At 52.3% G+C, this 27,747-nt stretch overlaps 1 protein-coding gene across 2 annotated transcripts in view; it reads right to left on the bottom strand.

Annotated features, from left to right (window-relative positions):
- Positions 1-327: 327 nt before the first annotated feature.
- Positions 328-27,747, bottom strand: part of CNGB1 (cyclic nucleotide gated channel subunit beta 1) — a 28,485-nt gene continuing 1,065 nt past the window's right edge. For both annotated transcript variants that reach the window (XM_037408791.1, XM_037408790.1), the window contains exons 2-32: positions 26,828-26,934; positions 26,548-26,605; positions 26,352-26,406; positions 26,106-26,235; positions 25,812-25,854; positions 25,552-25,633; positions 25,382-25,463; positions 24,955-24,991; positions 24,449-24,599; positions 24,268-24,343; positions 23,675-23,711; positions 20,147-20,321; positions 16,610-16,739; positions 16,205-16,247; positions 13,771-13,909; positions 11,350-11,448; positions 10,417-10,574; positions 10,079-10,258; positions 9,122-9,330; positions 8,226-8,276; positions 8,024-8,110; positions 7,588-7,652; positions 6,984-7,106; positions 5,577-5,718; positions 5,175-5,334; positions 4,452-4,549; positions 4,283-4,366; positions 3,768-3,886; positions 3,008-3,154; positions 2,297-2,492; positions 328-963 (exon numbers count right to left, since the gene is read on the bottom strand). In XM_037408791.1, coding sequence (XP_037264688.1) covers positions 751-963; positions 2,297-2,492; positions 3,008-3,154; positions 3,768-3,886; positions 4,283-4,366; positions 4,452-4,549; positions 5,175-5,334; positions 5,577-5,718; positions 6,984-7,106; positions 7,588-7,652; positions 8,024-8,110; positions 8,226-8,276; positions 9,122-9,330; positions 10,079-10,258; positions 10,417-10,574; positions 11,350-11,448; positions 13,771-13,909; positions 16,205-16,247; positions 16,610-16,739; positions 20,147-20,321; positions 23,675-23,711; positions 24,268-24,343; positions 24,449-24,599; positions 24,955-24,991; positions 25,382-25,463; positions 25,552-25,633; positions 25,812-25,854; positions 26,106-26,235; positions 26,352-26,406; positions 26,548-26,605; positions 26,828-26,926 — 3,468 coding nt within the window. In that variant the 5' untranslated portion in view covers positions 26,927-26,934 and the 3' untranslated portion in view covers positions 328-750. The remainder of the gene's footprint in view (positions 964-2,296; positions 2,493-3,007; positions 3,155-3,767; positions 3,887-4,282; positions 4,367-4,451; positions 4,550-5,174; positions 5,335-5,576; positions 5,719-6,983; positions 7,107-7,587; positions 7,653-8,023; positions 8,111-8,225; positions 8,277-9,121; positions 9,331-10,078; positions 10,259-10,416; positions 10,575-11,349; positions 11,449-13,770; positions 13,910-16,204; positions 16,248-16,609; positions 16,740-20,146; positions 20,322-23,674; positions 23,712-24,267; positions 24,344-24,448; positions 24,600-24,954; positions 24,992-25,381; positions 25,464-25,551; positions 25,634-25,811; positions 25,855-26,105; positions 26,236-26,351; positions 26,407-26,547; positions 26,606-26,827; positions 26,935-27,747) is intronic.

Genomic DNA, 27,747 nt, shown 5'->3' with positions numbered 1-27,747 from the left:
ATCTCCAGGAACATCTCATTCAGGATTGTGCTTCTCCATCCTTGAAAGTCACCCATCAAATCTCTCTGCAGCAGCCACCAGGGATGGAGAGCCCACCGCCTCCCCGGAACTCCTCTTCTTTCCACGGACAAACACAAGGTGGTCTTGGCATCACGCAGGGACTCTCAGGCACCTTGTGGTCTATGCACATGGGGACAGACCTTGGCATTCTTGTGACAGTGTGATTTGCTCTGTGCTCAGCCTGTGAGCACAGTCCACATCCTTTTTGGCTGAATCACTCTCCAGCTGCTGCTGACAACCTCGAGCCCAACAGAGAAACCTTGTTGGTTTTATTTTATCCCTGGTTGCTTCTGGCCAAGTGGTGATTCAGCTGTCAGAGGTGAATAACTCTTCACACTTTATAGGAACACTCATTAACCATCCAGAGCCATAAAAAGCAATTTCTTCAGGGCTCCCTCTCCGTAAGGATGGATTTCAGAGCAAGGGGGCTGGCCTGAGATTTAGTGGGAATGTTTGTGAAGAAGCTTAATAAAAATAGATCTCCAGAGCATTGAAACCTTGTACGGTTCTGGGTCATATGGCAGAGGGTTTTATCATTAACGACTGAAGGTCTAGGCAGAAAAGAAAGGCAGATCCTACCTGCAGCACTTAGCAAACCTACAGCCACTGCACGGCAACCATTAACGACAAAAAGCTTCTACCCCAGGTATTTGCCCAACTCCTAGTCCTGCCCCAGGACCTGCTTGTTTTTCATTCCTCTTCTTTTTCCTCTTCTTTCTCCGAAATCTCAGCAGCAAGGATTTCTTCATCTTCTTCTGCTGTAGAAATCACCCGAATGGTGACTAAACCATCAGAAGGTTTTGAGATTATTTCTTCTCCCGGGTGGGTGCTTGCTCTGTGGGAGATGACAGGCGATCTCTGGTGCACTGGTGATTTTGGTGGGATCGGACTAAAACTGGAACCCTGCAATCCCCCCCAAAAAAGGCAAAATCAACCTTGGCAGACTCTCGTCCGCTACCCCCAGCCATGGCATCTGCGCTGGGCAAAGCCAGGCAGGCGTTTTGCAGGCATTTACCGCACTGGACCTCACCACGGGGGTGTCAGCTTGCTGCCAGGGGTGAGTCCTGTGTGAGGGGCAGTGGGATTACACCCGGCATGCCCCCAGAGCAGTGCACAGACGTGAGCGCACCAAAGCTTTCTCACACCTACTGCGCCAGCTTTTGTTTTGCTCCTGAAGCGCCTGGAGGGGTTGATCTTAGCAAAAGCTTGACAGAAATGTTGCTGTGAGGGAGCAGCCCCGGACTGCCCTGCCCTAAAGCCTCCTTCAGAGAGGAGCCGCAGAACCCTCACCTGTGGGCATGCCATGGAGAGGGGTGCCCTTCAAACAGGGTCCTGCTAACCCTGCTGGAGGGGTCAGCCCCTCGTGCATCACTCGCCAGTGATGGACCTTGCTGCTGCTACTGGTGGCACACATGGTGCCACTGGTCACTGCTGCCTTTAGCGGGTTATAAACCAGCGCTAAGCACTGTGCTGTGTGGAGCCTCGTCATGTTTCTGCGAAGGAATGCAAAAATGTGGTTATGCTCAGTGTCTCCCTGGATATTTACCCAGACTCAAGGCCACTGCACACTCCCTATCAGCTGCGCTTTCACCTCCCTCTGCATGTTCAGATGTGACAGTCTGCGTAATTCTGTGCTGGGAAGAGTAACAGCAAGGTCTGCATGGAGATACAGTCTTTTTTACAAGTTTAGCAGAGATACTAAAAAGAGGAGGGCTGTTTTTCAGTGGTTCATCACAAAAAAGCAAGGGTGATTTCATTGCCGCTCAGGCGGAGCGAGCAGGATGGCACGTCTGCTGCTGGGGGCCTCTACCCCAGATGCCCTGTGAAAGCTTTGCAAATATTGACTGGCCTGTGGGTGCTGGATACCAGCATCACACTCCATCCCGCCAGCACATCGATTAATCGGCTCCGTCTCTGTGGCATGGAAGAGATGTTAATCTGTGGCTATAGCCCAGCTAGAAATTAGACTCAGGTTTAGCACAGCTGGGCAAAAAGTCGGTGTATTTCCCTTTTGTGTTGCAAAACAAACCCATGTGGGACAGTAACATTCTCCCAAGATGGTGTGTAAGGTGCTGGACGCCCCCTGCCCATCTGCCTACGCTACATCAGACCCCAATGAGCTGAGCTCACTCCTCTAAGGCACCTTAACAACACTCGGTCTCTGGAGCTGGTGGGCAAGAGCAGCGACTTGGCACCTAATGAAGCAAAACCAAGCTGCGATCCTTCCCATGCTGACCTGCATCTCCTGCATCGCCTTCAGCTTCTTCAGCCTCCACCTGAGCTGCGCCAGTGGCTCTTTGCCCCCCATCCTCCCTGTGGCGGCCAGGGCAGCTTGGAAGAGCTTCGGGGTGTCAGCTTTTGGGGGGATGATGACTGGGTCTCCAGGACCTCCTTTCTCATCTTTGGGTTTATTGCTGTTTTTCAGCATTTTCCTACAGCAAGAAAAAGGAGAGATGATTTAAGTCTGGGGATACGTTATGTTAGCTGCATTCTATAATGCAGAAAAATCAGACTGATTTAATAATTCTGAAAAATCAGAAAAATCAGGGCAGGGATTTTTTTTCTCCTTAGGAGGGCCATAACAACAAATCTAAGCAACGCTAAAAACTAAAGCACGTATTTGAATAGATTTTTAAAGGAATGAACTTTGGGCACGTTTGCTCCAGAGCTGCATCGCTTTTAGTGGTGGAGCTTTGCGGCAGGGCTGGGCTGGCTCTGGGCATCTCCAGCCTTGCCAGCCCAGCGGCGCGGGGTGGCTGCCCTCTGCCGAAGCACGGCAGCTCCAGCCCGGCTCTCCTCTGGGAGCGTGTGCCTAACGCCCGGCATCTGCAGCAGGAGCTTTCCCAGGGCTTTGCACAGAGAGAAACGTCTCCTGTGATTCTGAAACCCATACTCTGCTTTTTTTTTTAAAACCCCACAGGCTAGAAAGCAGCAGCCCGATACGCACTTGGCTTTCTTACGCAGCAGCTTCTGAGACTCTGGGTAATGCACCAAAATCTCGTTCAAGTCCTTCTTATCCAAAATGAAAAGGTTAGCGAAGCCGTGAGCTATGACGTTTGCTGTTCGGCGATTTCCCCCTCCTGCCGCCAGCAAGCTGAGAGAGACGGGGTGAGATGTCAGCGCTGTTATTCACAGGCTCAGCATGACTGAAAGTCTCCCTTTTCATGTCTCCATATCTCTCTTTCAGAGGACTCAGAGTTTAATTTTCACCCCAATGAAATTCTTCAAGCCCAGTTTTTAAAGAATGGTGGGAAGCATTGGCATGAAGCAGTATATAAAAAATTATTTGCTTGTTTGAAAGGTTTAAATACTGCATTTTACACCAGTCTAGTGCGTGCTGGGCTCTAGGGAGGCAAACTCTATCACTGTGTTGCAAATTGGTACAGGACTTCACATGCCCATGAAATGGGCGGGTTAATGGCTGGGGGGCTGTTTTACTGAAACATCTTTTTCTTATTCTTTTTCACATCCCTCCATATACCTCTGCTTACCGTTACCAGCTCCCAAGACAGAAAACAGCACAATGACAAAAAGACCAGAAAAACTCCAAGAAAAAAGCTGTAATCTCTGCAGCTGATGCTGTTCAGTGCTCGTGGCTTTCAATCACAAAGATTAATTAGGGTGTTGCTGATCTCCCCACTTCCCAACCCCCCCACCCAGAACCCGCCAGATGTGTTTCCCTGGCTCCCTGGCAATGTGTCACTCACCTGATTTCCCCAAACACAGAGCCAGCTTTCAGAGTCACCAGCACGGTTTTGCCATCAGCTCCCCCCAACACCTGCACTTGTCCCGCCTGGATAATGTACATCTCACGGCCAATTTCTCCCTGCAGTGGAGATGGTTGCTGTGTGGGGTGCCAGAAACAGGAAGACCTTACGGATGCCCTAACATGCATTTTGCCGGAAACCCCCATGACCATACTGCTCTCTCCAGGTTCTCACAGTGCTTTGTTCTGACGGTGCTCACTCCCAAGCACCCTCAAATAACCATCCCAAAGTCTCCTGCAGCTCAGCAAGCTCTTCCCTGCTCTCCTGCTGTTGGTGGCTGCAGCAGAAGAGCTCAGTTTTTGTAAAAGACCAGCTGTAATTGAGGATGTTTTTGTTCTGAATCCCCTCCCTGTGAAGCAGCTTGATGCCACAGTGATGGGCCAGGCCTGGCTTCCCTGCTTTGCATTGCCCTGCCATGACGCCAGGGACAGGAGGCCACCTGATCATGTCATTACCTTCTTACACACGTAGTCGTTAGGCAGGTAGACCACCGATCGGAGCCGCTTCAGCATGTCGAAGATCATCTGCCTGTCACAGCCCTGAGCCAAAACAGAGCCAAGAGCGCTGTTAGTCTGCACCGGCACGGCAGGCTTCCCCAGCCAGGGTCTGCACTACAGAGGGTACCTGGAAGAGAGCCACTTTGCTCACGATGTTGTAGTTCACCTCAATGGCAAGGTCCAGCCTCATCTTGTCTGGCAGCTGCACCAGCAGCTCTGACTCATCTGTGAGACAAAGCAGAAAACTGGCTGTTCCCAGCACTCGATCCAAGAGCACATCCTTGGTGTGGCAGTGGGAAAGCAGGCTGCATCCTAGTGACAGAGGGCAGGAGCCAGCTCACCCAGAAGGGTCTCCTCCAGCCTCTGCCCACCCACCAACACGCAGGTCTAAAGCCCCCAGGTGGTGGAGAGCTGCCCTTTGCATTATCCCCGCCCTGAGGCTCTCCGAGGCAGAGCAGTGAGCCTGAGCCACATCAGCACCATCCTTGGCCAGGAGGGCAGGTGCAGAGGCCTGCCTGTGATTTACTGGTAGGGTGAGCTGGTGGACTTGCTGGTGGATGAGCTCTGGCCAGTGATTGCCAGTCACTGCCCTCTCCCCAGGGACCGGTGGGTGGGATGCTGGACTCCACCTGCTGTGAGTGATGCTGGGTCACTAAGGTGCTGCAGACAGGTGGCAGCCTATGTATTCTCTAGGTGGGCAAACAAGTTCCTATAGTGAAAGGTAAAGTAACCCACCCCCACCCTGAGCCTGTAGTGCTGTTTGGCAGTAATGTCTCAACTCTGCAAAGCAACCACAGTAAACCACATGCAGTGCTGTGCGGACACAGTGTTGACCATTGGAGAGGCTTACCTAGCATGCCTTGTGAGTGCCATGTGTACTCATACCACATTTTCACCCGGTTCTGAACAGTTCTGGGGATTTTGTAGAAGTTCATGTATTTAATGGTACTGTCCATGCAGCTCCGATAGTAAGTTTGCCCTGCGGTAGCAGCGCCGACCACATCTCTCATCTGAATGGGAGGAAGAGGTGGAAGAGATGTTTTAACTGCTGCCACTTATCCATCATGCAGATTAAGCACTCTAGAGAACAAACACCGAGTCCTAACAGCATCTGTCAAAACCTTTTTGTCTTCCACCAATGCTGAGCACGTCCTCACATGGGGAAAACAAACCTGGAGATGCAAACCTGTGGACTGACCCCACCGAAACCTTTCCTACCTGAGGCTGGGATCCCCCTACAACTCCCACTCACCTGCCCTATCATGACAGAGAAAGCAAAGACGCCCGTGAAGTAGTTCAGCAGCTGGAAGATGATCTCGAACAGCGTCTTGGGGTCTGGCAGGCCTCCGATGGTGATGAGGGTTTTGACTGCCCAGTAGTAGCAGCGGATGTAGCTGGGAAGGAGAGAGGAGGCAGCTCTGAAGGGGTTTCGGGCACAAAGGCCTGTTTCACCCCTCAGAACCCAGCCCACATCCTCTGGCCATGGTAGAGTTAATTGTGGGTGACAAAGGGAAAATTAAGGGGCTGCAGACACCCCACCACAGCTGCAGGTGCTTCTGGAGATGCTACAGGAGCAGGGGGATGTACAGACCCTGCAGAAACCTCCACACAGGAGGCTCAGCTGCTCTGGCTACTCCCATTTTTTGCTTCTTACAGCTCCACTGTCATAAACATAAAAGTATTTTCAGCAACATTTACACATCTAGAAATAGTCGGGGGAAAAAAGGGGTTGAAAGTAAATTGTTGGCATAGGACTCAGGAGATGTCAAGTGAATTCTTGATTCACTGGTCTTGGGCCCTCCCTTGGATGTCCTAGTTACACCTAGAGAGAGATGCAGATATGTATATGACACAAAGTATCTACATAGCAGCAATGCTAACATGGGACGCTGAGCGCTCAAAGGGAAGGGAACACCTGCACTAAGGCTGCATGCGTGACAGTCATTTGTCCCCCCCCACACCCACACCTCAGGGTAAGTCTTTAACGCACTTGCCTGTGCCTTTTGCAGGAAACTCTTGTTTACTGCATGATGATGTATCAGTGAAACATTGCTCAATATTTTATTTTGCCTGTGTTGTACAATGTGCAGGTGTGGGCATTGGCTATGAGGTGGTGTTCGGCTCATGAGGCAAGTACTCTCCCTGTGGCATCCATCACTGACAACACGAGGGACATTTAACTCTTGTGTCTTGGAAATGCCATGGTGAGGGGATGGGGTGGTCACTGTCCCTGTCTCGCACCCTGGGAGTGAGGGTGCTGGGCTGACACACGGCACCCAGGACACACAGCTTCAAGCCTCCATCCCGACTTGGCAGCGAGTCAACATGAACAGAAGCAGGGTTCACACTGCCATCCTACCCAGCCAGGGAGCATTCCCTTGCTTCCCAGCACCAGGTTCCCAGTTTTTCAGCTTCTTCAGCCTGCCACTGCCTTCCATCCTTGCCCAACTGCAGCCTCTTGTCTTGCAGCACCATATATTACCGCATATCCCATCCCTCCTAGCACCATCATTCTCCCTGGTTCCACAGCTTCTCCTGGTACCCCCAACCCTTTGCTTCAGGGGTTTTTACAAACTCAGCTGCAGCCTAGCACCTCCCTTCCTGCTCCAGCTCCTCACAGCAATCTGTGCTATGCAAGGACCCGAGCCCTGGTTTGTACCTGTTTCCTTCCCCATCATAGACCCAGGTGGTAGAGCCCAGTCCTTCGTAGGCTGATGCCCAGTAATAGAGGCAGGAGTTCACATGCAAGCTGTACAGTAAATAGGCTGTGGTCCGAATTACTCTGGGGAAAAAAAAATAAAAAAAATGGAGAGAGCCAAAAGGGAAATGATAGGGTGTCTGCTGGGAGAAGCACGTCAGATCTCCACCAGCATCACAAGGAGCTTTGAAGTGGTGAGCCAACTGTTAACCATGCAGGTTCTGCCAACGCAGGAACCACAGAGCACCCAAATGTGCAGCCCTGCTCCTCACTCCTGCAGCCCTGCAGCTCCAGAAGTGCCAGGAAAAGCATCTTCTCCACTGCTGGCTCCTCTTTGCTGTCAGCACCCCTGTCCCTGCTGGGTCAGGGAGAGGTGATCCTATCTATGCAGGCTCCAGGACCCCCTCATCCCACTTGCATCAGCCAACGTCCATGTCAGCCCAGTCCAGGGACAGCAGGAAAATAAATCAGAAACCCAGAGTGGGTGCACACCAGAATAAACCTCCTTCCCCAGTACCAAACAGCAGCTCCACACTCTCTCCCCACTTCCCTCCCTCCCCCTCACCTGTAGATGTACGCCTTGCTCAGGATAGCCTCCAGGCGGTTGTTGAACTCAAAGAAGGCCAGGTACTGGGAAGAGAAGGAAGGCAGCGTGCTCCAGCTTGCTGTGCCCCCCCCCTCCCATGAGAGTTATGTCCCTGTAAAACCCCGCTCCCCCTCCACTTCCCTCCTGCAGCCCCTCCGCAGTGCAAACGGCCATGCACAGGTTTGGCTCCACCTGTAAGGGCCCTTCTATTCAAATGTGAGCGTATCCTAGGACTGAAACGAAGGGTTTGACCCACGGCCCTGCAAAGCCTTCGGGACAAGACTTCCTGTCCTTTTTACAAACCTCTTGTCATCACTGATGAGCCTAGCAAGCTATACCTTACCCCACCGGTGTAGGACTCCTCCGCATCCACCGCAGCTGGTGTTCTGCCTGATTTTGTCAAGCTTCAACTCACCTTCAGACAGCGAGGAAAGCGCAGGAGTGGGTTGACACCGACTTTGAAGTAGAAGAAATCCAGGGGCAGGAGGCACACCACATCCATCTGAAATCCACACAAAGAGAGAAACCTCTGTGGGGACCTGCAGGCATGGTGGGGTGGAGCTGCAAGCCACAGTTCACATGAAAGATTCAGATTAATAAATAAAGTTATGTCAAACCTTAAATCGTTGTGATCGCAGGTAGTTCTCTTTCATGGCCTTTTTATCGCTCTGGTTGGGAATAGGAAGGAGAGAGAGAGAGAAGATCATTGCTTACAGAAAGGAAAGTCATGGCCAACGTGGTCATGCCTGGTTTTCCTCTTCATGCCCAGGAAGAGGAGCAGAAGACCTGGCCGTATGCCATCTTCCCATCCTCTCTCATGTCATCCCGTGCTCGCTTTGCATCCCAGAGAAAGCACATCGCAATGCCAGCACCACAAAAATCAGAGTTCATGGGAGAAACCTCCCTGCCTGAGCATTGCACAGGCCATGGAAAGGTTGTACCCTCAAGGTCTTACTTTTCACGGCTTATTTAATTGGATACGGAAACAAAATCAAGGGCTTGCACTTATCTGAGGCGTGTGATCTATGTGTTCAGATTGCAATCATTTTTGTCGTATTGCTAAAGCATCCTGCCTAGCTGAGCTCTGGAAAATTAAACCCGGAGTTTATTATGCCGTCTGCTCATGCTTAGCAGCGTACGGCTGTGCCGGGGCTGGCTGGCATGCACCCTTGGCAGGGCTGCCCTGCAGAGCAGCGCCTTTTGAGCATCCCCACCCAAGAAGGGGGCTGCCACGGACCACGTGCTTTCTAGATAGGCTGGTATTGACTTTAGGGGGAAAACAGCATGTCTGCCAGACAAAAAAGACTGCCAGCTTATCCACTACATAGCAGGAGAGAAGCTCGCTATGTCCTCCAAGGGTCAATGCAGCCCTGGTGGCCACAGCCATGGTGGGAGAGCTTGGAGAGCTCCATTCAGAGGTCAGTGACAGCTCCATCCATGCCTCTTGGGGGGTGGGAATGGGAGATCCCCACGATGGGTCCCCAGCTGTGGGGTGCAGCGCGCTGCCACTCACGATTATGTCTCCCCCCTGCACAAACTGCAGCCGGGTCTGAAAGATGATGACGTCCAGCAGATAGATGAGGTCGCAGAGGTAGTCCATGAGCAGCCAGCAGTGGATGTTTGCTGGTGTCTGGTAAGGGAAAGCCCAGCGGACGGGGATCAACCAGCAGTTCCAGTTCCAGGCCATGACAACGAAGAACAGCCACAGCACGTACATCAGGTCTGCGCACAGGGAACCACACCACAATTAGCTGGGCATGTGTCCCTTGTCTGCAGGAATCCACTATGCAAAGGAGTTTTCATCCCCTGCCCTGCCCCGACTGCAACAGGGAAACATGCAGGACATCTCTTGGTGACGGCATTTAATTGCAGGTGAGCTGGGCTCTAGATGCAAAGTGAATACCACCAGCTGCAGAGCACATTTTTATCAGAAAGCCTCTTCTCATTTTGCTGATCCAACTAGGTTTGCTCTTGCTTTGCTCCCACAATACCAACTTTCTTGCTTTGCCCTTTTCCCCTTGAGGTTGGGCCAACGGCTGCCTGAGCCCAGGGGCTTTGAGACGACTGTGGAATAGCACAGATGAAGTAAGGAGCTGGGTTCCTATGTGGTGTCCACTGGACAGTAAATTTTTCTTTTGTGATTTTTATTTTTATTTTTATATGGGGCGTCCACATCACAGGGACAGCCTTTGCCCACTACAAAGCCTGAAAAGGAGAAGGCAGCTGCCGCTTCCTTGCCTGGTCATGCTCCTGACACCCACAGCTATCGGGAAGCATTTTGGAAAGCCTGTGCCTTGCAGGGGAAGTGAAACCTCTGCTTTTTCAGTAGACAGGTGTAATCTAAATTGTTCCTTGTTTAGTTGCCCTCCCTCCCTCCTCTACAAAGTCTCACCTTTTAAACCTCTTCCCCTCCTTACCCCTGCCCCCCAGCTGCCCCAGCCCGGGCATGCAGCTGTGCTCCACCACTTACCGGTGAGTGGGTCGATGCTGCTGGGGAACCGGTAGTTTTTCAGGCGGTCCAGCCAGGGCTGGGTCTTGAATGTGCAGCACAGCATCTCACAGTAGTGCTCATCTCCCCCCGGCTTATCCCCCTCCGGCTCCCCTCCTGGGGGAGGCAGCGGTGCTGCTGCAGGTGCAGGCTTGGCAGGGGCTGCAAAAGGCCACACAGTTATTTTACAAGGCAGAAAAATCTCCTTACTGTCGTTTGTTTTAAGGTCTTTAACCTGTTAACAAAGCAGCTGTCTCCCTGGAAACACAGCATAGGTAGGGACCCCCCAGTTAAACGCTTCCAGCCCCACTTGAACTCACATGCTGCAGGGCTCTCCTCATCCGAGGTGACATCGGGGTCGATCAGCTTCTCCTTCACCTTCTCGGTCCTCTCTCGGAAGAGCTTCACCAGCTCCTGGAGCCGGTTGTTGATGATGGCACTGCTCAGGCTCGTGGCTGAACCGATGCGCTCAGGCAGGCTGCGAGGAGACCACCAGGCATTTCATGCAGGTGGGAAAGCCCAAGGGCAGGTTCATGACCCATTTTTTAACCTACAGGATCCTGAATTAGGAATTTTTAAATATTTTATATTATTTATATTTATTTTATTATTTTTATTTATGATATTTCTTTGGCTACAATGTAATCAGAAGAACATAAGTTAATGTTGGCTTCAGTAAAATACCACCAAGCAGCACCAGCCTGACCCTCACCCTTCCCTGGGGTGTGAGGTGCCCTCAGAGGGACGTGGGAAGCAGCAAGATCCCAGGCTGGATTGCATGAGCTTGGGAGAAGATTTTGGAAGAGCTGCAGGGTGAAAATGTGAATTTATAAACTGTATTTCCTTCTTTCAGCCTCTATTAAAAGTCGGTTGGATTCAGACCAGGATGCTTTACCTAGCACGACGGAATCGTCGCTAGGAGGGAGGACAGAAACAAGCTCTTTTGCTGTAGCTCTGGGCTGGTTCATTGCCCAGTTTCTGCCCAGGAAGGCGGCAAATCCCTGCACTGTGTGGAGGTGCAGACCCTCCCCAAGGATTTGCTTCTGAGGGAGAGCATTGTTATTTTTGATTGTTATTTTTGGAGAGGGGGTCCATTACTTGTTACACAGCATCAGGCTCACTGTGGGCACGGCTCCCTCTCTCTTTGGTATCCCAGCAATTCTAGGATCTTTGTTATTTCCACCCAAGCCCCAGGACCTGAACCCCTGGGAGCTCAGCTGATCCGGAGCCCCTCGATCCCCCCCACCCCACACCTTTCCCTCTGCTCCTCGTCGCAGCTCAGCCATGCTCGGGTGGGGGACTGGCTCACTGGTCCCTCTTCCATACCATCCTCCTGGGCCAGTAGCTTCCTCCTGTGGACACAAACACAGTAACCGAGGCTTCCCTTGTCCCCCGTGCTCAGTCAGCTCCTCTCCCTCCTCCCTCTCCCAGGCCTTATCTGTTTTCCACTTCCCCTTCTCCTACCAGGGTCAGTTCCCCCCTAACTTTTGGCATTGCCTGAAGTAAATGGGAGCAAACCACCCTACTCCTTTGCTGCTAAAGTCCTGTTTCTTCTTGGGCATCACCAAGCCCATGGCTGCACGGGCACACAGCCGTCCAGCCCATTTCACAACCCACTCTGGGCACCTGGCAAGACGCACGGAAGGCAGGCACTGCTCTGTGCTCGTCCCCAGTGCAGCACTGTCACACTGCTGCGCTTGGAGAGGCAGGCAAGAAAAATGTGATACTGGTAAGGTGGAGCAAGGAAGTGGAACTTGGAAAAAGAGGAAGGCACTGGGGACACCGCCTGGCTCTGAGCTGGCTCCGTAGGGCCTTAAACCCCCAAGATAAAGAGTGAATCGCAGAGCTGCAGGTGCATAACATGGACCCTCTAAAGGCTGCCAATACCTGCAAAGCCAAGTGCAAAGTGCAACTGCTGAGAGCAGCTCCAGGTTCAAGAGGAGCCCTAGAAATGCTGATCCTGGCCACGCCGAGCCAGCGGCAGCTGATGTCTTCCTAGAAGATGTGTCCTAACACAGCTGGTGACTCCCTTTGGCACAGATGGGTTTCTGTGACAACTTCCTTACATGTGGGCAAGCAAGGTAGCAGAAGGAGAGCTGAATATGAAGATGACAATCATAGCAAAAAATCTGCACTGGTTTGGGAAACTGCAGCCAAGTCCAGAGTTTTAACTGTGACAAAGAAATTGTCTTCTGCCACCACAGCTGTTGCTCTAAATTAACCAGGATCTCACTGACCCTGGTGCAGAATGGCTCCGTGCTGCTTGTGGGGCAGGAGCAAGCAGGGTACTGAGGGAGGTTGTCCTGCCATCACAAGTCTCCTGAAGAAAGCCAAACGTTATGAACCCACCCACCTCCAGCCTCGCTGGCTCTCAGATGTGCCCTGCTGGGAAGGGGAACAGGTAAACAAGATCGATGAAATCTTCATTGCCCAAGCAACAGCGTAGGGGCAGAGAACACCACCACCACCACCCCCCCACCATTCAAGTACCCTCAGATGTGAATGGAAAGATTCCCAAAACCACATCAGTTTGGAGAAACAGTCCTGCCAAGGTCTGTAATATGCTGTTAGGACAACATCCATCACCTCTCACCAGTCTCCAGCTGCCCTTGCCCTGCCTCTGTCCCCTCCGGGCACCACGCTGCCCCATTGCCCGTCATCATTCACGAGCACTACACAGACAGCCCAGTGGCCCCTCGCTCTGTAAGGCAGACCCTGCAGAGAAGGTATCACCGTCCCCACTCGTTGCCTGTGGCGTGGCTTCCCATGGGCCACAGAGCTCATGTGGTTGTCCTCTGGGTGCATGAAAAGCTTCATGTGTTAGCATCCATCCAGGAAAATGCCTCTTTTTTCTTCAGATTAATGGATGCCCTTGGAAAGATGTAAAGGGAGATCAAAGTCCCCAAGAAGGTTGTAAATTCAGAGGAGCAGGAAACATCTCTTGATATTCTGTGGTGTCATCTGCGTTCCCAGCAGACACAGAACGAGAAGGAGCAGGAGCTACCCAAAAAGCAACCCAAACTTCAGTGGACTTTGGAAAAAGGGCTTAAAGAGAACCTGGAATGTCACATTAAGTCCCATAGAGAAGCTCACATATGTGTGCAAACCTAAGTCCAGAAAAATCCCAACAACAGCCCAAAAGCCATCAGCTTTCTCCAGCCTCATTTTTAAAGCTCAGTTTTAGTCCTTGTTCTCTCTGAGCAGCCTTGATCTGAAGGCACGAAACCCAGGGATGAGATGCTGCAAACCCTCCCAGCAAAAATGCAAGAAGAAAATTGTTGGTTTTTATGGTGAAGGCCCATATCCAGCACACAGACCCCCACACTCTGAATCTGGGACCACAGACATGTGGGGCAACAGACAAGCAGGATCTGACCACGGCAGAGGGATCTCCAGAAGCACACACGACAGGGTTGTCCCCAGCCCCCCAAAAGCTTTAAACAAAACGTAACCATTGAATTAAAAAATGCAAACAAGAGGCATCTTTTGCCTCCTCCCCTGCCTTGCACGGGGGCGACACCCACCGCACGCACATCACCCCTGCTCACTGCCCAAACCTGCCAGAAACAGGTTGCTCCATATGGTTGTATAAATTTTCCTGCACCAGCACTGGTGGGGGTGGAGGGGTGGTGAGACCCCCAGGAGCCAGGGACCATGCCTGGGCAGAGCCATACCTGGGGGATGCTGGCACTGTGCTGGGCACCAACAGTGTATTGGGAGCCCCAGCGCTGGGCACCAGTAAGTGGGTACCGTCACTCTCCACAGCATGGCCTCCACTGTCCGCATCCTTGATGTCCACGGTGGGGTAATTACCTGGCCCGTGGGGAAGGACAACAGGTGGAGGTGAGAGAGGCGCAGGGGTCTGCCTGCAGCCAGGGTGAGTCCCCAGGTCCCATCGCACCCGCGGAGCCACCCCCAAGCGCTGCAGCATGCTGGAAGAACTCTCCTTCTCCCTCCATTCACTTCTCGCCTGGAACTCCTTTCTCCTAATGGTTTGGAGCATTTCTTTCTCTTTTTTTGCCCAGTTTTTAACACTCTAAGAACTGCCACCCGCTTCCTTTCTATTCTCCCAGTTTGCAGGGACTGGAGCTACTCTGTGCAAATGTTGGGGTCCCACGGTTCAGAAAATGATGGAGACAAGGATTACCAGCTGCAGGTGTTAGGCAGGAACCCAGGATTTCCAGCAGCAAACCTGCCTCCAAGGGTTTAGAAAGTCTCCTGGGTTTTCTCAACATTAACTTAGGGAACGTGCAAGCTCCAAATTACATTAGCATTTGCTTTTCATGCAGAACAAGGCACAATTTAAATAAGCCCTTACAGCCTCTCTCTTTTGCAGAGGTAATAACTGCTTCCTGCCACAAGCAAGGTGAGAAGCAGGAGCACTGGATGTTTGTAGTAGGTGAAGAGAGATGCCAATTGCCCAAGGGATATCTTGTCTAGACCCTACAGCCAGCCGGCCTATGAAGCGTCATCTCTTTTCTTAGCTATATAACAAAAGGCAATGCGTTCCTGCAGGATTTCTTCTAAGGGGGAGGAGGTTCACACATCTGAAAGACCCCAGGTACCCCCTCCTGTCCCACGCTAACGTGGGACCTGTGGATCAGCATGTGGCTCCAACAAATCCCCGAGAAAAGGCCTGTTTGGGTTGCAAAGTTAAAATCCTGTTGTGCGTAAGGAAAAGCAGCAGAATTTGGTGTGCCGGTTGAAAACAAAGCAAAGCAAAGCTACAGAAAGATAATTTGTACTACTTCTGGGTTAAAAGGCAGAAAACTGTGAAGAGCAAACCTTCATCTTACAGTGCTCTTAGCATGAGTGGGTTGCATGAATACTAAGGAGAAAACTGCACGTGCAGCAGATGTTCAGCCTGCAGGTCCTCCGGGGGAGTTTCTGGCCAACATATAGCATACCATTTACGGATATTTACAAATGCTTTCTAGGGGTTAGCTAGAAAGGCATGTAGTGATGAGGTGGAAGCAGAAAAAAACATCAATTTTCTTCCCCAGCCTCTATGCTGCAACACAAAGGTGCTTTTATTTATTTATTTCCCCACCCTGAAAGCAACTACTCCAGGAATCACCCCTTGCCCCACTCAAGCTACGCAAGCCCATTGTCAAAGCCAACATCTCTAATACCTAGCGGGGATTGCTCCTCATTGCAAAAACTGGGGTTGACAACTCCAGCCTTTGGCTTGCTGGCGACAAGGATGGGGATGAGGGAGTCAGCAGTGGCTCGGTAGCTGGGGACATTGGGGAGCTGCTCTAGCATGCCATGGCCAGGAAGGGAGGCATCCCCGCCAGTGAGTGGCTCGTCATGCACCAGCTGATCTAGCTCAACATCTCGGGCACGCTTGGACATGCTGCTAGGCGCCTAGGTGCTTCAAGCAAAGTCAAGGCATCTGAAGCTGAAACAAAACAGAGTGGTGTGAGACAGGACAGTTATGTCAGGGCAGAGAAATGCATGGCTGCTGCGGTTTTTGTTGCTGCCTGCTGCTCACGGGTGTTGGTAGCACAGGATAGTGGCAGTGAGCATCCTACCACATGCTTTTCTAGCACTGCGGCAAGACCGGGGTGCTCTACAAGGGCTGTACAAGCAGAGAAATCTCCAGCCTGTACCAGGGCTCAGGTCAAGCCATCCCTTGTGCAACTTCCCCAATGTCAGTGGAGTTATGCCAGGACCTGCCTTTGCTCACTCAGGCTGCAATGGGAGCTCACCACCTAATTTTCATTACCAGCCCATAACCTCCTAAAAGGTTACATTGCAATGCACTTTACACCACTGGTTATTTCCAAAACTGAGCAAAGTGGTAGAGAAAATCCTTTTTTATCCCCCCTATATTCTTCAGTTGAAGGAGAAACTCTTCACTTCAGAGGTTGCCTAATCAAGACTAAGTGCTGCGTGAGCATCAGCGTTTCAGAGCCGGCTCCAACTGATGACAATATTGTTAGGGAGCTGTGTCCGTGGGATGCTTAAGCAGCGAAAAGCCCCAGCTGCCCACGCTGCAGGAAACCCAGCTGCCCACGGGAAGGGAGAAGTTGCAGTTTCTCTTCGCTGGGCATTGCCTTGCCTGCTTTTCATCCTAATTTGACATTACACTGCTATATATTATACCTTCAGCATCAGTTTCAGCAGCTTCAGCTCTCTCCTCTTCCACCTTCAAAATGAAAAAAGCCATTTTAAGCAGAAAAAGACCTGCTCCACCAGTGAAAGAGCAGACTTTGCAGCTTGGTTGGGTGCCCTGTACCCCCTCCGCCCCCCGCCGCTGCCAGCCTCTCAGCTTGTTGATCAGTGCCAACGTTTTAGGGTGGAAGCATCCCTCCCTTGGCACACAGCTGCTGCTGCTGCCTCAGGTTCAGAGGTGGGGACATCTTGGTGGGAAACATTTCCAGTTCTCATCCCGGTCCCTGCTCCTCCCCAGGGCGCTGCATCCCCCTGGGCAAGCTCTGAGCCCCGGGCACGTGCTGGCCAACAAGAGCTCATTGCAGACCTGAGCCCAAGCACACAGTGAAGCCGTACCTGTACAAAAGCACCTCCAAGATCACTTATCTTAGCTTCTTCCAGCTGCTCAAACCTGAGGGCCTCCTCCGCCAAGCAGACATCATCCACACCCTCATCAGCAGTGAGACAAAGCGACCAGAGCAGGGGTCTGGGGTAGAGATCAAGCACAGACAAGCACCCGCGCTCGCTTTTGCCCTTTCTGAGGTGAGGCACGCTGTGGATGGGGGGCATCACGTCAATGGGGCCAATACACAGCCTCCCAGTTTCAGGGAGCACTGCTCCTCCAGCTGCACTGCATGCCTCATTTGCAGGCAAACGTCACCACAGAAACCTTAGTTTCATACAATAGTGGTACAAAAAAAAAAAAAAAAAAAAGAAAAAAATTGTTCCTTATGTTAGAAGGGCCTTGGAAAAAATACACTGTGGGAGCCCAGGTGAGAGGTGCATAAATAATGCAGGGTGCTACATATACATAAGCAAAAATTGCTTATGCAGAAATGTACAGGCAGTATGTTTCTTCTGCTGTGCATAATGATTTCTCGTATAATTAAAATATGTCACATGCCAAATAAAAAGCCAAGAGCCTAATTTCCAGGCAGGGCTGCCCTGCAAGCACCATCCAAATTCTGAATTTGCCTGTGCAAGACAGCACCGGCACACATAATCCTCAGTTTCTTTCTGCAGCAAGCACAGACCTCAGCCCCGCAATTCTGACAAAGTGGGCTCACAAGATCCATTTTATTCATTTAATATAACTTTATAACTGAAAAAAAGCAAGCCTCATCATCTTGTTCTGTGTACTTATCTCCTGATTTGCTCTTTCCTGGCATGAAGTCCAAAGCAGGGATTGGGGATAATGAAAAAAGATTTAACACAGCTAAATGCATGAAAATTGAAAAAAACATCTTTCTGCATCCTTGGCACATCCTAAATCAGAAAAAGTATGTAACCAGCAGGGACTGCCTTTTCTCTTTTATCTCCATGTCTTGAAAAACTGCCATTTTCCAAGGTATTTTAAAAATTATTTTTAATAATCACCCTTCATCCCACCACCCCCTGGTTTTTTAAATTAGGCTTCCTTCAAACGCAATTGCAAGTCTTTTTATCCCAATCTAGAAAACCTGTCGGTGTCTCTCTTTCTCTCTTTTCCCATAAACAGACAAACACATGGAAGGATGGAGCAGCATCTGACCCAACAACCGAAACTCAAGTTTCCATAGTGGAGCTCCAGGAACAGATTTAGAGGAAATAAAAATGTATGGGTTTAACACTGAATAATCACACGTTTTCAGCTTCTCCCTGAAAATCTAGCTACTTCAGAGAATTTAACAGAGAATAACATAGCACAAGGTAGTAAATCCCTAAATGTTTTATCTTGCGTGAAATCAGAGCAAACCACTAAACTAAGCAGAAAGATTTTTCTAAATACTATCTAGATCAAAGTCTCCACCTACAACAGCTGACAAGAACTCAGGTATTTTCTACAACTGGAAGAAATGTAAAATTGTACCTACTTGTATTAAGTAGCATTTGCAGGTACAGCACATAATCCTGTATTTAAATTCAGCTCTGTAATACTCATAATACTCCCAACTGCCTTGAATTAATGGATATGGTTTTAAATAACGTGGACCAGCTCCTGATGAAGGCAGAAGGCAGGGCTCCTGCTCGGCCGAGCCGCCGGACCCTGTGGGAGGGGGTGGACAGGGGCCCGTAGCACGGCTACGATGGAGATGGAGCCTGTGTCACCAGGAGACACTCGCCTGTCACCAGGTGCCGCGTCAGCAGCGCGCCCTGGGGCGAGCCAGCCTGCAAAAGCATCCCTCCTGAAGGCATCATCTGTCCTCCCGAACACATCCCTCCCAAACGCGTCTGTCCTCCGGAGCGCATCCCTCCCGAAAGCATCTGCCGCGCAGCCACCCGCCTGGCTGGGCAGCGCCGCTCCGCCGAGGGCAGCTGGCTGCTCCAGGGATGCTTCAGCCTCTCCAGCTTGTGAATCAGCTGAAACAGCAGCTGCATCCATGCTTGTTGCCAACAAAGCCATAAAGGCAACGGGAGCCACTCACCCTGCACTTTCCTCCACTTTCTCCTCCTCCTTCTTCTCCTCCTCCTCCTCCTCCTCCTCCTTCTTCTTCTCCTCCTCTTCCTCTACCTCCTCCTCCTCCTTCTTCTCCTCCTCTTCCTCTACCTCCTCCTCCTTCTTCTTCTCCTCCTCTTCCTCTACCTCCTCCTCCTTCTTCTTCTCCTCCTCTTCCTCTACCTCCTCCTCCTTCTTCTTCTCCTCCTCTTCCTCTACCTCCTCCTCCTTCTTCTTCTCCTCCTCTTCCTCTACCTCCTCCTCCTTCTTCTTCTCCTCCTCTTCCTCTACCTCCTCCTCCTTTTCCTCTTCCTCTTTGGCAGTGCTCAGGGAGCACAACCACAGCCTGGGGAGAAGAAATTCGTTAGGTGAATTCTACAAGGTATGTTCGAACCTCACAAGAGGAGCACTGCCGGTCTCCGCAGCCCCTTTGGCTGGCGGTGCTCTCCCCACATCCTCCAGCCAAGATCTTGCCGGGGTAGACGCACTAGGGCACACTGGGCATATGCTGTTTCACAGCCCATGAGTGTCAGCAGCCCCAAACAGGTGGCAGGAAGAATAGGAAAAAGGTTTGGGAACACAAAACCAGAGTCCTTGAGCCTTCAGATTCCCCTTGTGGCACAGGGAGAGGCTGTGCTTAGCGGTCACTTGTTGCTGATTTTGACCAAAACTTCCCTGCTAATGAAATTCACTCTCCAGCACAGGATGCACTTGCTGCCCACAGCATCCCAGGCTCATATACCAAGGGGAAAAAATCTGAAAAATATTTTTATAACATGTCCAGTATTTTCTGTCTGAGCAGAAGAGAGCTCTGCTGAGGAAACATAGCTCTGGGCATGGCTTGTGCTTAGTGCAGCTGAGCATCCCCGACACTGGAGCTGAGGAGCGCTGTGCTCACCCTCCCCTGCATGTATGCGGGGCTCAGGGAGCATCTTGGGGGGCTCCCAAACCCTTTGGCAGTCTGCATGGACATCTCTCAACTCCTGCTGAAACGCAGCCTGCTGCCAGCTCTGAACGCATCGCCCAGCCCTCGGGAGGACCTCAGCAGGGGGTTCTTTTAGAAGAAGTAGGATGAATTATATAGAGAAGGCTACCATTTCCAAATATCATGACAGTGCGATGTGCAGTTGATAGGAATGAGGTCCCTCTTCCTTAGTGCCAAAATCTACTTACAGGAAGCCTAAAGCAGAGCATCCTTCAGCTGTCCTCTGCAGGGCAACGCAAAGCATTGCATTCATGGCTCTGCCACTGCCTGCTCCAACCCAAAATCTCAAGACCGGAAGGAAAGGCCGTTTGCTCAAACACCTTTTGGGTCCTTCTGGTGCTCCCCTCTTTGGAAACAGGCACCTCAGCTACCTGCTGCCAGCTCCACTGCCAGCTCTTTAAAGGAGGGATGTGCTTGTGCCCTCCCATGGCCACTATGCCAGTGGCCAGAGAGCACATGGGGTTGCCCATCAACAGCATCTCCCTTCTCCTACCTGTTTTCTTCTTCTTGAGCTTCCTCCTGTATGGGGGGAAGGGGATGAGCATCTGCCACCAGCTCAGCCTTGTGACACCAGGTCATCACCTCGCACATGGTTTCATTAATCCAGTCATTGTTGATCTCTTCCAAGACAAGGTTGGTCTCCTCAGGTTTGCCAGGGACAATATGAACTGTAACAGGAACGAGGAAAGGGAGGTGAAGAAGTGGGAGCAACACATTTTCAAGGGGCTGGGGGCAGAGCCAGGGCAGATCCCACGTTTTAGCTACTTAATGGAGAGGTGCTGCCATATGCAAAAAGTGAAGAACCTCTCAGCCTGCACAGACCTGTGCAGCCCTGGTCCCCCCAAGCTGTGCCAGACAGATGCCTTGGGCCCTTTTGCCAGAAGGAAGAAGAAAATTCACCATTTTGTGCCAAACGCAGCCAAAACCCTATGAAAACTGTAACCCTTTGCATATAGATGCCTGTTGGCTTCCCTACACACGTAGCAAGCTCCATCAGAAGACAACCTGGCCCATCTCCAGGCCACATTTTGGCTCTCCTTGTAAACAGAAGCAGCTGTGGGAAGAGCCCAAAGCCTTTCCCCTTGCCAACCCCAGGTCAAACACCGTGCTAGCACAGCCCGAGGGCCCTGGTTTTTGCAGAGCAAGACTCAGCCCAGAGCCCACATTGCAACACCCTGAGCACCATGCCACATCCTCTCCAAACAGTCCTCCAGGCATAGTGTAGGACGAATCCTGCATGCCCTGCCACTTCCCAGCATCACTGGGGGAAAACCCAGATCAGGTTACTGGGGAGACTGTAAGACCAGCTGCAAAGCAAAGAGCACAGGACTGACCCACGACAAGCCCTCCCCATGTCCCAGGGGTACCCATCCTACCAAGTCAGGCACACATCGGAGAAACAGGAGAAGGAAGCACATCTGCATACTGTACAAGCAGTTTATTTTGAGGTTTGCCTGACAACAAAACTTACATGTCCACAGCGAAGCTAATAGGAAACATGCAAATTCGACTACAGAAGGCAGGAAACCCACCCACAGCCAGCTCTGTACTGTATTTACCCACCCCACAGTGCCACATTGCCTTTAGCCCTTTCCCTCTCGCTCTCCATTAATTAAAATGCTGGACAGCAATCGGCAGGACGGCTTTTAAAATGCACCACAGCTCTGGGATACATTATATGAAAATGGGGCAAATACTAAAACTGTAGCCTGGTACTAGCAGGGTTTGTTATAAACACAGGGGCTGGATCTCATGTTGGTTGCTCGGTTCATGACCCATTGTTACAGCTGCCTAGATTGTCCTGAAGAGATGCAACGAGATGGTGGGACACCTTAACATGGCCTTTCAGTATATCAAGGGGGCTTATACAAAACATGGAGAAAGACTTTTTACCAGGACAAGGAGCAATGGTTTTAAACCAAAAGACAGTAGATTTAGATTGGACATAAGGAAGAAATGTTTTATGATAAGAGTGGTGAGACACTGGTTGCCCAGAGAAGCTGTGGCTGCCCCATCTTTGGAAGTGCTGCAGGTCAGGTTGGATGGGACTTTGAGCAACCTGATCTAGTGGCAGGTGTCCCTGCCCATGGCTGGAGGGTTGGACTGGATCATCTTCAGAAGTCCCTCCCAACCCAACCCATACTGTGATGGGTTCTGCACAGGGGGTCTCACCCCACGCAGCCCGGTGTGCCTGCGCTGGCTAAGCCTGCCTGCACAACTCCGGGCTCGAGACAACCCCTGGGATCCCTTCCCTGCCAGGACACTCCTGCCACCACAGTTAGTGCTGCACCCAAGCAGCCGTGAGCTTTGGGAGGGAGCAGCTGCAGTTGTGGGTAAGGAGAGCCCGGGGTAAGTTATTCTATAAGGAGAGCCCGGGCAAAGGCTTTTAACCATTAACTCCTACTTATTCACTTAAAGATTAATCTCACCCGCCTGCATTTGTTGCTGCAAACTGGAGTCCTTTCCACTTGCTGAGAGAAAACAGTTAATGGAAGAAAAGAAATGAGCAGCTGACAAGAGCTTAGAACTTTATAATGTTACACCTTGGAGGCAGAAGTCTACTAAAAGAAGCCTGTGGGCTTCAGCTGGAGATCTCAGTGGTGAATGTTTGGATGTTGGGGGCAGGGGCATTGAGAGGGCCAGGAGTGCTAGGAGGCTGCAGCACAAGGCTTTCTGCCTTCAAGGTGTCCTGAGTGATACTTTTCTACCCTCCTATAAATTGTAGCCTGTCTTATAGACATCACCCTGCAAAACCAATAGCTCTGGTTCCTGGAGCCAAGAGGGAGCTGGGACGGGACAGCCCTGGGACCAGGGACACGCAGCCAGCATCCCTGCGCCAGTCTCAGGTCCCTGCCACCCTTGGGTGGGAAGGAGCTAGAAACCATTTGCAGATTCCCCTTTGCTTTTCCTCCCCAGCTGCGCTTTCTCCTCAGGCTGGTCTTGTTTGGTTGAGGGAAGGGCTGGCTCACCATGGTCTTCGTTTTCCATTTGTTTCAGAGGTGCTAAGCCCCTTTGCCCCCTGAAACAAAAGGAGAAGGAAAACATTAATGAGCGTTGCTGGCAGTTTGATGCTGGGGCAGATCTCAACCCAATTGCTCCCTTCCTTGGGCAGATTAAGTGACTTTGAGACGCCTCAAGGCACCAAAGCAAGCTGTAATGCAAGCAGCTGCACACAAAGGGTGCGACTGCCCTGCACATGCAGCAGCTTCCCACTGACTTTGCCTCTTTCCAAGCTCCACAGTAGCACTCGGGTCTCCGGTTCGTACAACCACGTGGAGAAATGCCTTCCTGCAGGGTTTCACACTCCAAGATCCCACCAAGCGGCTGCTGTCTTGGTGGGAGCAACCTCGCGCATGCCCCTGGGGCAATGCACAGCCTCTGCATGCCGAGGCAGGTCCCTGCTGCCATCCTGCTGTGTGGCTGGTGCAGGGAGCCAAACCTGTCTGCCTGCGGAGCTGCCACTTGTTGCCCTTCAGAGGCAGGCAAGCAGTAGTGTGAACCCCACAATGGTTTCCTACAACCATGCAGGCTCACGCCTAACACATCTAACCCCATGATTTTGTTTTCCCAAAGTATCTCCCTAGATGTCTCACACGGGCTCAGCAGCAAACATGCCAAAGGGGGTGATGAAGGCGGCAGGTTTGAATTCCCTTGTAATTCTTTTATCAAATCCCACTGTAATTCTTTTATCAAATCCCACCGGCCTGGCAAACATCTTCTGGCACAGCTTGAGGACAGACCTTGTCATCAGCACTAACAGCTGGGACCCGAGGATGTGGGCTGCTGTACTTGGAGACCTGCACAGCCTGGGTTTTACCAAGCCCACGCCACAACTCCGGGTCTGCTCCCACGTCTCAAGCAGCAGCAGCCTGTCATGGCCTCCCTGGGGGATTTCAGGGGCTCCTGAGATGGCACCCAGGGCAGATCGGGGGTAGGAAGGAGCTGCCAGCAGCCCCTCTTCCCAATAAATTTTCTGACCTCAGCAAGCTAACCAGCACAGTGAGATAGAGCAACCACTTACTTTCTTCCACGGCACTTGAGTTTGCTGCGGCCACTAGCTGCCAGGAGGAAAAGGGAAAACGTGAGATATTGCCCATTTTCAGTAACCCTAAATTTTTACCCTAAATGCAGTAAATTCAATAAATGCAGCACTTGTGCCCTGAATACCCGATGTGATTTCTTGGGTCATGTTGGATGGCTTGGTCGTGGGCACAAGCATCCTCACACACGATGTTAAAGGGCAAGAGCACATCAGTGAACTTGCCTGTGTGCAAGGGAAGGAGAGGACAGTATGTACAACTGCTGCTTCTCCCCAGAGCTGGACTGTACCTGGGTGAGGTGCCAGGGCCTGCACATCACCCAGTGCTGCACAAAAAGGCAAGGAAATAGTAAAGAAAGCACATTCTGTGGGGGTCTTGCTACTTAGAAGCCAAATCCTGGGTTTCACCAGCTAAGCAGGCCGTGCGGATTTGTTTTTTTGAAGGAGATGAGTGACAGCCCAAACCACAGCAGGTCCTGGCACTGGTACGTGGTGGCACCTGCATGGCAGCGAATGCCCTCCCCACCAGGGACATGGTGTTCACATGTCCTTTGCCTATCCAGCAGACAGCATACCTGTTCACCCTGCTTCTCCCTGGTCACTGGCTGTGGCATCACCTTCTCCATCCCTTGGAGCAACCAGGCAAACATCCTGGTGACCAGAAACCACTGTTAGACCTGGCTGCCAGAGCCTTTGCTCCCACAGTAGCCGTCCCTCTGGCCACAGTACCCATGCAGAAGTTGCCACTGTGGTTACCTGCTGCCGTCCTCAGCCAGGGACCAAGGGCTGACAGTGGTCACCGGCTGTGGCTGCCCCTTGGCCACTGCTGGCTCCACTGCTGCTGCGGTGCTCTGGGCGGCTGAAGCGTTGCTTTCTGACTTTTCCTGGGTTTTAGTCCCTTTTGTGCCTGCTCAGGTATATTCGGAATGAGAAGGGGGATTGGCAACACAGCAGTCATCTTATAAATTGTTGGGGAAGGGGAGCAAGCAAAGAAGGGTCACCTCCCACAGGGGGACAGGCTTAGGGGACCTCCCTGGCAGCCCCTACCCTGTGGACCCAGCCTGGGATGAGGACACAGGTGGTCTGGGGACAGCTGTGGTGCAGGGGCAGCACTGTGATGCTGGGACCCGGCAGGCCCACCCCCTCAGCACAGCCAGCACCCCTTGGGAGGGCAGTCCCCACGCTGGTGCCAGCCTGCACCTGGGTGCTCAAAGGCAGAGTGTCTCCTCCGAAAGGGCCACCCAGGGAAGGGGGTCGCTCACCTGCTGTGGCATTGCATTTCTGCTCCTTTGGCTCTGCCTGCAGAGGGACAGAGGGATGTGGCAAAGCACTGTCTGCAGCCCCGTGCCACCCTGGGTGGGCACATCCCCCACCTCAAGGGGACCCACGCACAGAACCCTACACACCCTCTGCTGTGGTTTTGGCCCCATTTCCTTGACAAGGGCCATTAAACAGACTCCGGCGTTGTCAGCACCAGTGAGCCCCAAATGGAGGGTCCTCGCTGTGTGCAGCCAGGCTGGGGAGCACCGGCACGGCACAAGGTCTCTCTTTTGCTCTGCTGAATTCCCCTGGGATTTTCATCCCAGGGTCCCATCCAGGGTCCCACCCAGGGTCCCAAGACAGGGAGCCCACTCAGCTGTCACCTCTGCCCAGTACCCCCCTGTCCTCCCCCAGCCAGGCGGTGCTCACCTCCAACTTTTTCAGCATCCTTGGCTGTGGCACCACCCTCTCGAAGCCCTGCACCAGCCAGTTGAGCACCCGTGCTCCCGCCCTGTGGGAGAGCACGCCATGGTTGGGGAGCTTGTCCTGCACCCCTTCTGATCGCCTGCACCCCCCTACCAGCCTCCCTGGGAACCCACCGCTCTTCCTTGCTGGGATCTGTGCCATCTTCAGAGTCATAGCCGTCCAGATTGTCCTCCTCTGGATCTAAGGGGGTTATCTCTGCAAGGAGAGCAGTGCCATGGGCATGGGGGAGAGCCACTGCTGGGAGCTCCTGGTCCCCCCACCAGGCAGCTCAAGGGGACAACAGTGCCAGCATCACCAGCTGGGGAGGTGAGATGTGGGAGTCCCAGAAAGGCCCCTGGGATGCTGCAAGCTGCGCGCTCCCAGCTCTCCTTACCCAAAGCATCCTCTTCCTCGTCCCTGAGGATCTGGACCTCCGTCTGAAAAGCCAAAGAGACCATCGCCTACCCAGCAACTGAAGGGGGGCTTATCCTACCATGTGGGGAGGGAAACCTGCCCTTTCCCCAGGGATGGATGAAGGCAGAAGCCCATGCAGGGCAGGTTTAAGTGCTCCCAGTTAGGATGAGGAGTGTGATAGGAAGGAAAAAAAATAAAAAAAAAAAGAAGAAGAAAAGGTAATAAAAGCTAGAACCTCAAATATGCCAGATAGTTGCCTGGATCTGTCACTTACCTGATCAGGAATATCAATGCTTGTCTCAAAGCTCTTCCCAAGATCCTGCAGTGTCCCTGGGGTTGGGACCGGCTGGGGAATCACCTTCTCTAGCCCCTGGGAGAGCCAGGACAACACACTGCTCCCCACACTGCCAGGGAAGGGGGTGAGTCAGGCTGGGACCCCCTGTCCCAGGCATCCAGTCCCCAACTGAAAGCAAAATCCCAAGCAAACCACGCTGCATGCTGGAAGGTGCAAGAGCAATACCTCTCAAACACAGAGGCTGAGTCCTCAGCGACTGTAAATCCCACCTTCTTTTCCACTTCTTCAGTGGCAGCAGGAAAATAAAAAGAAAGCTCCCATCACCACTCTGCAAGCCCGGGTGTGCTGGATGGGGGGGGACCAGCTGGTAAAGTAACAGCTACTGCCCAAACCAGTGTATTTCCTCACGGCGGGGGCTTACCCTCAGTGTGTGCATGGTCACAGGCATCCCTGGGGTCACCAGCCTTCCCCATCAGTGCCTTCAGGGTAAAAGGCAGAAGATGTCAAAGAATGAGGCAGGGGGGATGGTGTCACCCACTCAAAGGCAGCTGCAAACCCCAGGGACTCCCCATCCTTCCTGCTGCCTCCCGGCAGCTCAGAGGAGAGGTGCATCCTGGCCCCATTCCTCCCAGGGATGCTGCAGAGCATCTGGGTGCCACTCACAGGGTCCCTGGTACCCCCCGAACTGGCTCCCTGCTCACCTTGGCTGGCTCTGGGTCCCGCATCGGCGCTGGGGGTGTCTCCTCTGTCAGATGGGGCACCGGGGGCTGGGGAACCACCCGTTCGATCCAGCCCAGCATCCCTCCACCTGCAGGTAGAGAGGAGGGGTCTCCAGCCGATGAGAGGCCAGCAGCAGTGATGAACACTCCCCAGAGAATACCAGGTGCACCAGCCACTAACGCTGTCCCCAGGGAAGCCCAAAAGCTCCTTGGCATCCTTCAGTTTCCACATCCTGCTTGGGAAACGTGCCAGTGCAGCACAGCCAGACAAAACCTGGCTCGACCCCGACCCCTCGCCATCACCATGAGAAAACTACGCCCTCAATTTTAAGCTCACAGGCTCAGTTAAACTTGCTTTTCCTAAATGTAAACGCTCATCTGGGGGTTCTTCTGCACAGCCCTCCATGCAGAATGCCTTCAAATCCCTTGAGATGGTTCCTTGGGGGCTGCCTAGCATCTTAAATCTTAATGCGCTGAGGTTCCTGGGTGGCGTGATGTGTGTCCTCAGGTCTTTGCTTGCCCCCACCTTGTGCAAGCCCAGGAGCCAGATTTGGATGTGACCAAAGAATCATCCCATGTGGCATCCGCAGCCCCTGGTGCACCACAGGCAGGCTCAGCCCTCCCAGAGACCCCACATCCTGAAAGCAGGACAGGGTGGCTATCAAACACCTCCCAGGAGGCTTGATGAGCAGAAACCAGTTAGGAAATTGCCTTTAACCTTCCACTGGGTATAAGGGATTAAGGAGCTGCACATGCCCTGGGAACAGCACGGAAAGCCTGGCAGTGCTGTGCAGCACAGTGGCATTTCCACCCGTGCTTCAGGACCTTTGCAGGTCCCAGAGAAGCCCGGGGCTGACATACATCACTGCGCCCAAACGAGCCCAGAGAAAGCCCTCCAGGGC

This window comes from Falco rusticolus, chromosome 15, assembly GCF_015220075.1.
Source record: "Falco rusticolus isolate bFalRus1 chromosome 15, bFalRus1.pri, whole genome shotgun sequence".
Lineage (NCBI taxonomy): Eukaryota > Metazoa > Chordata > Aves > Falconiformes > Falconidae > Falco > Falco rusticolus.
This window is presented reverse-complemented; position numbering and strand designations above follow the sequence as displayed.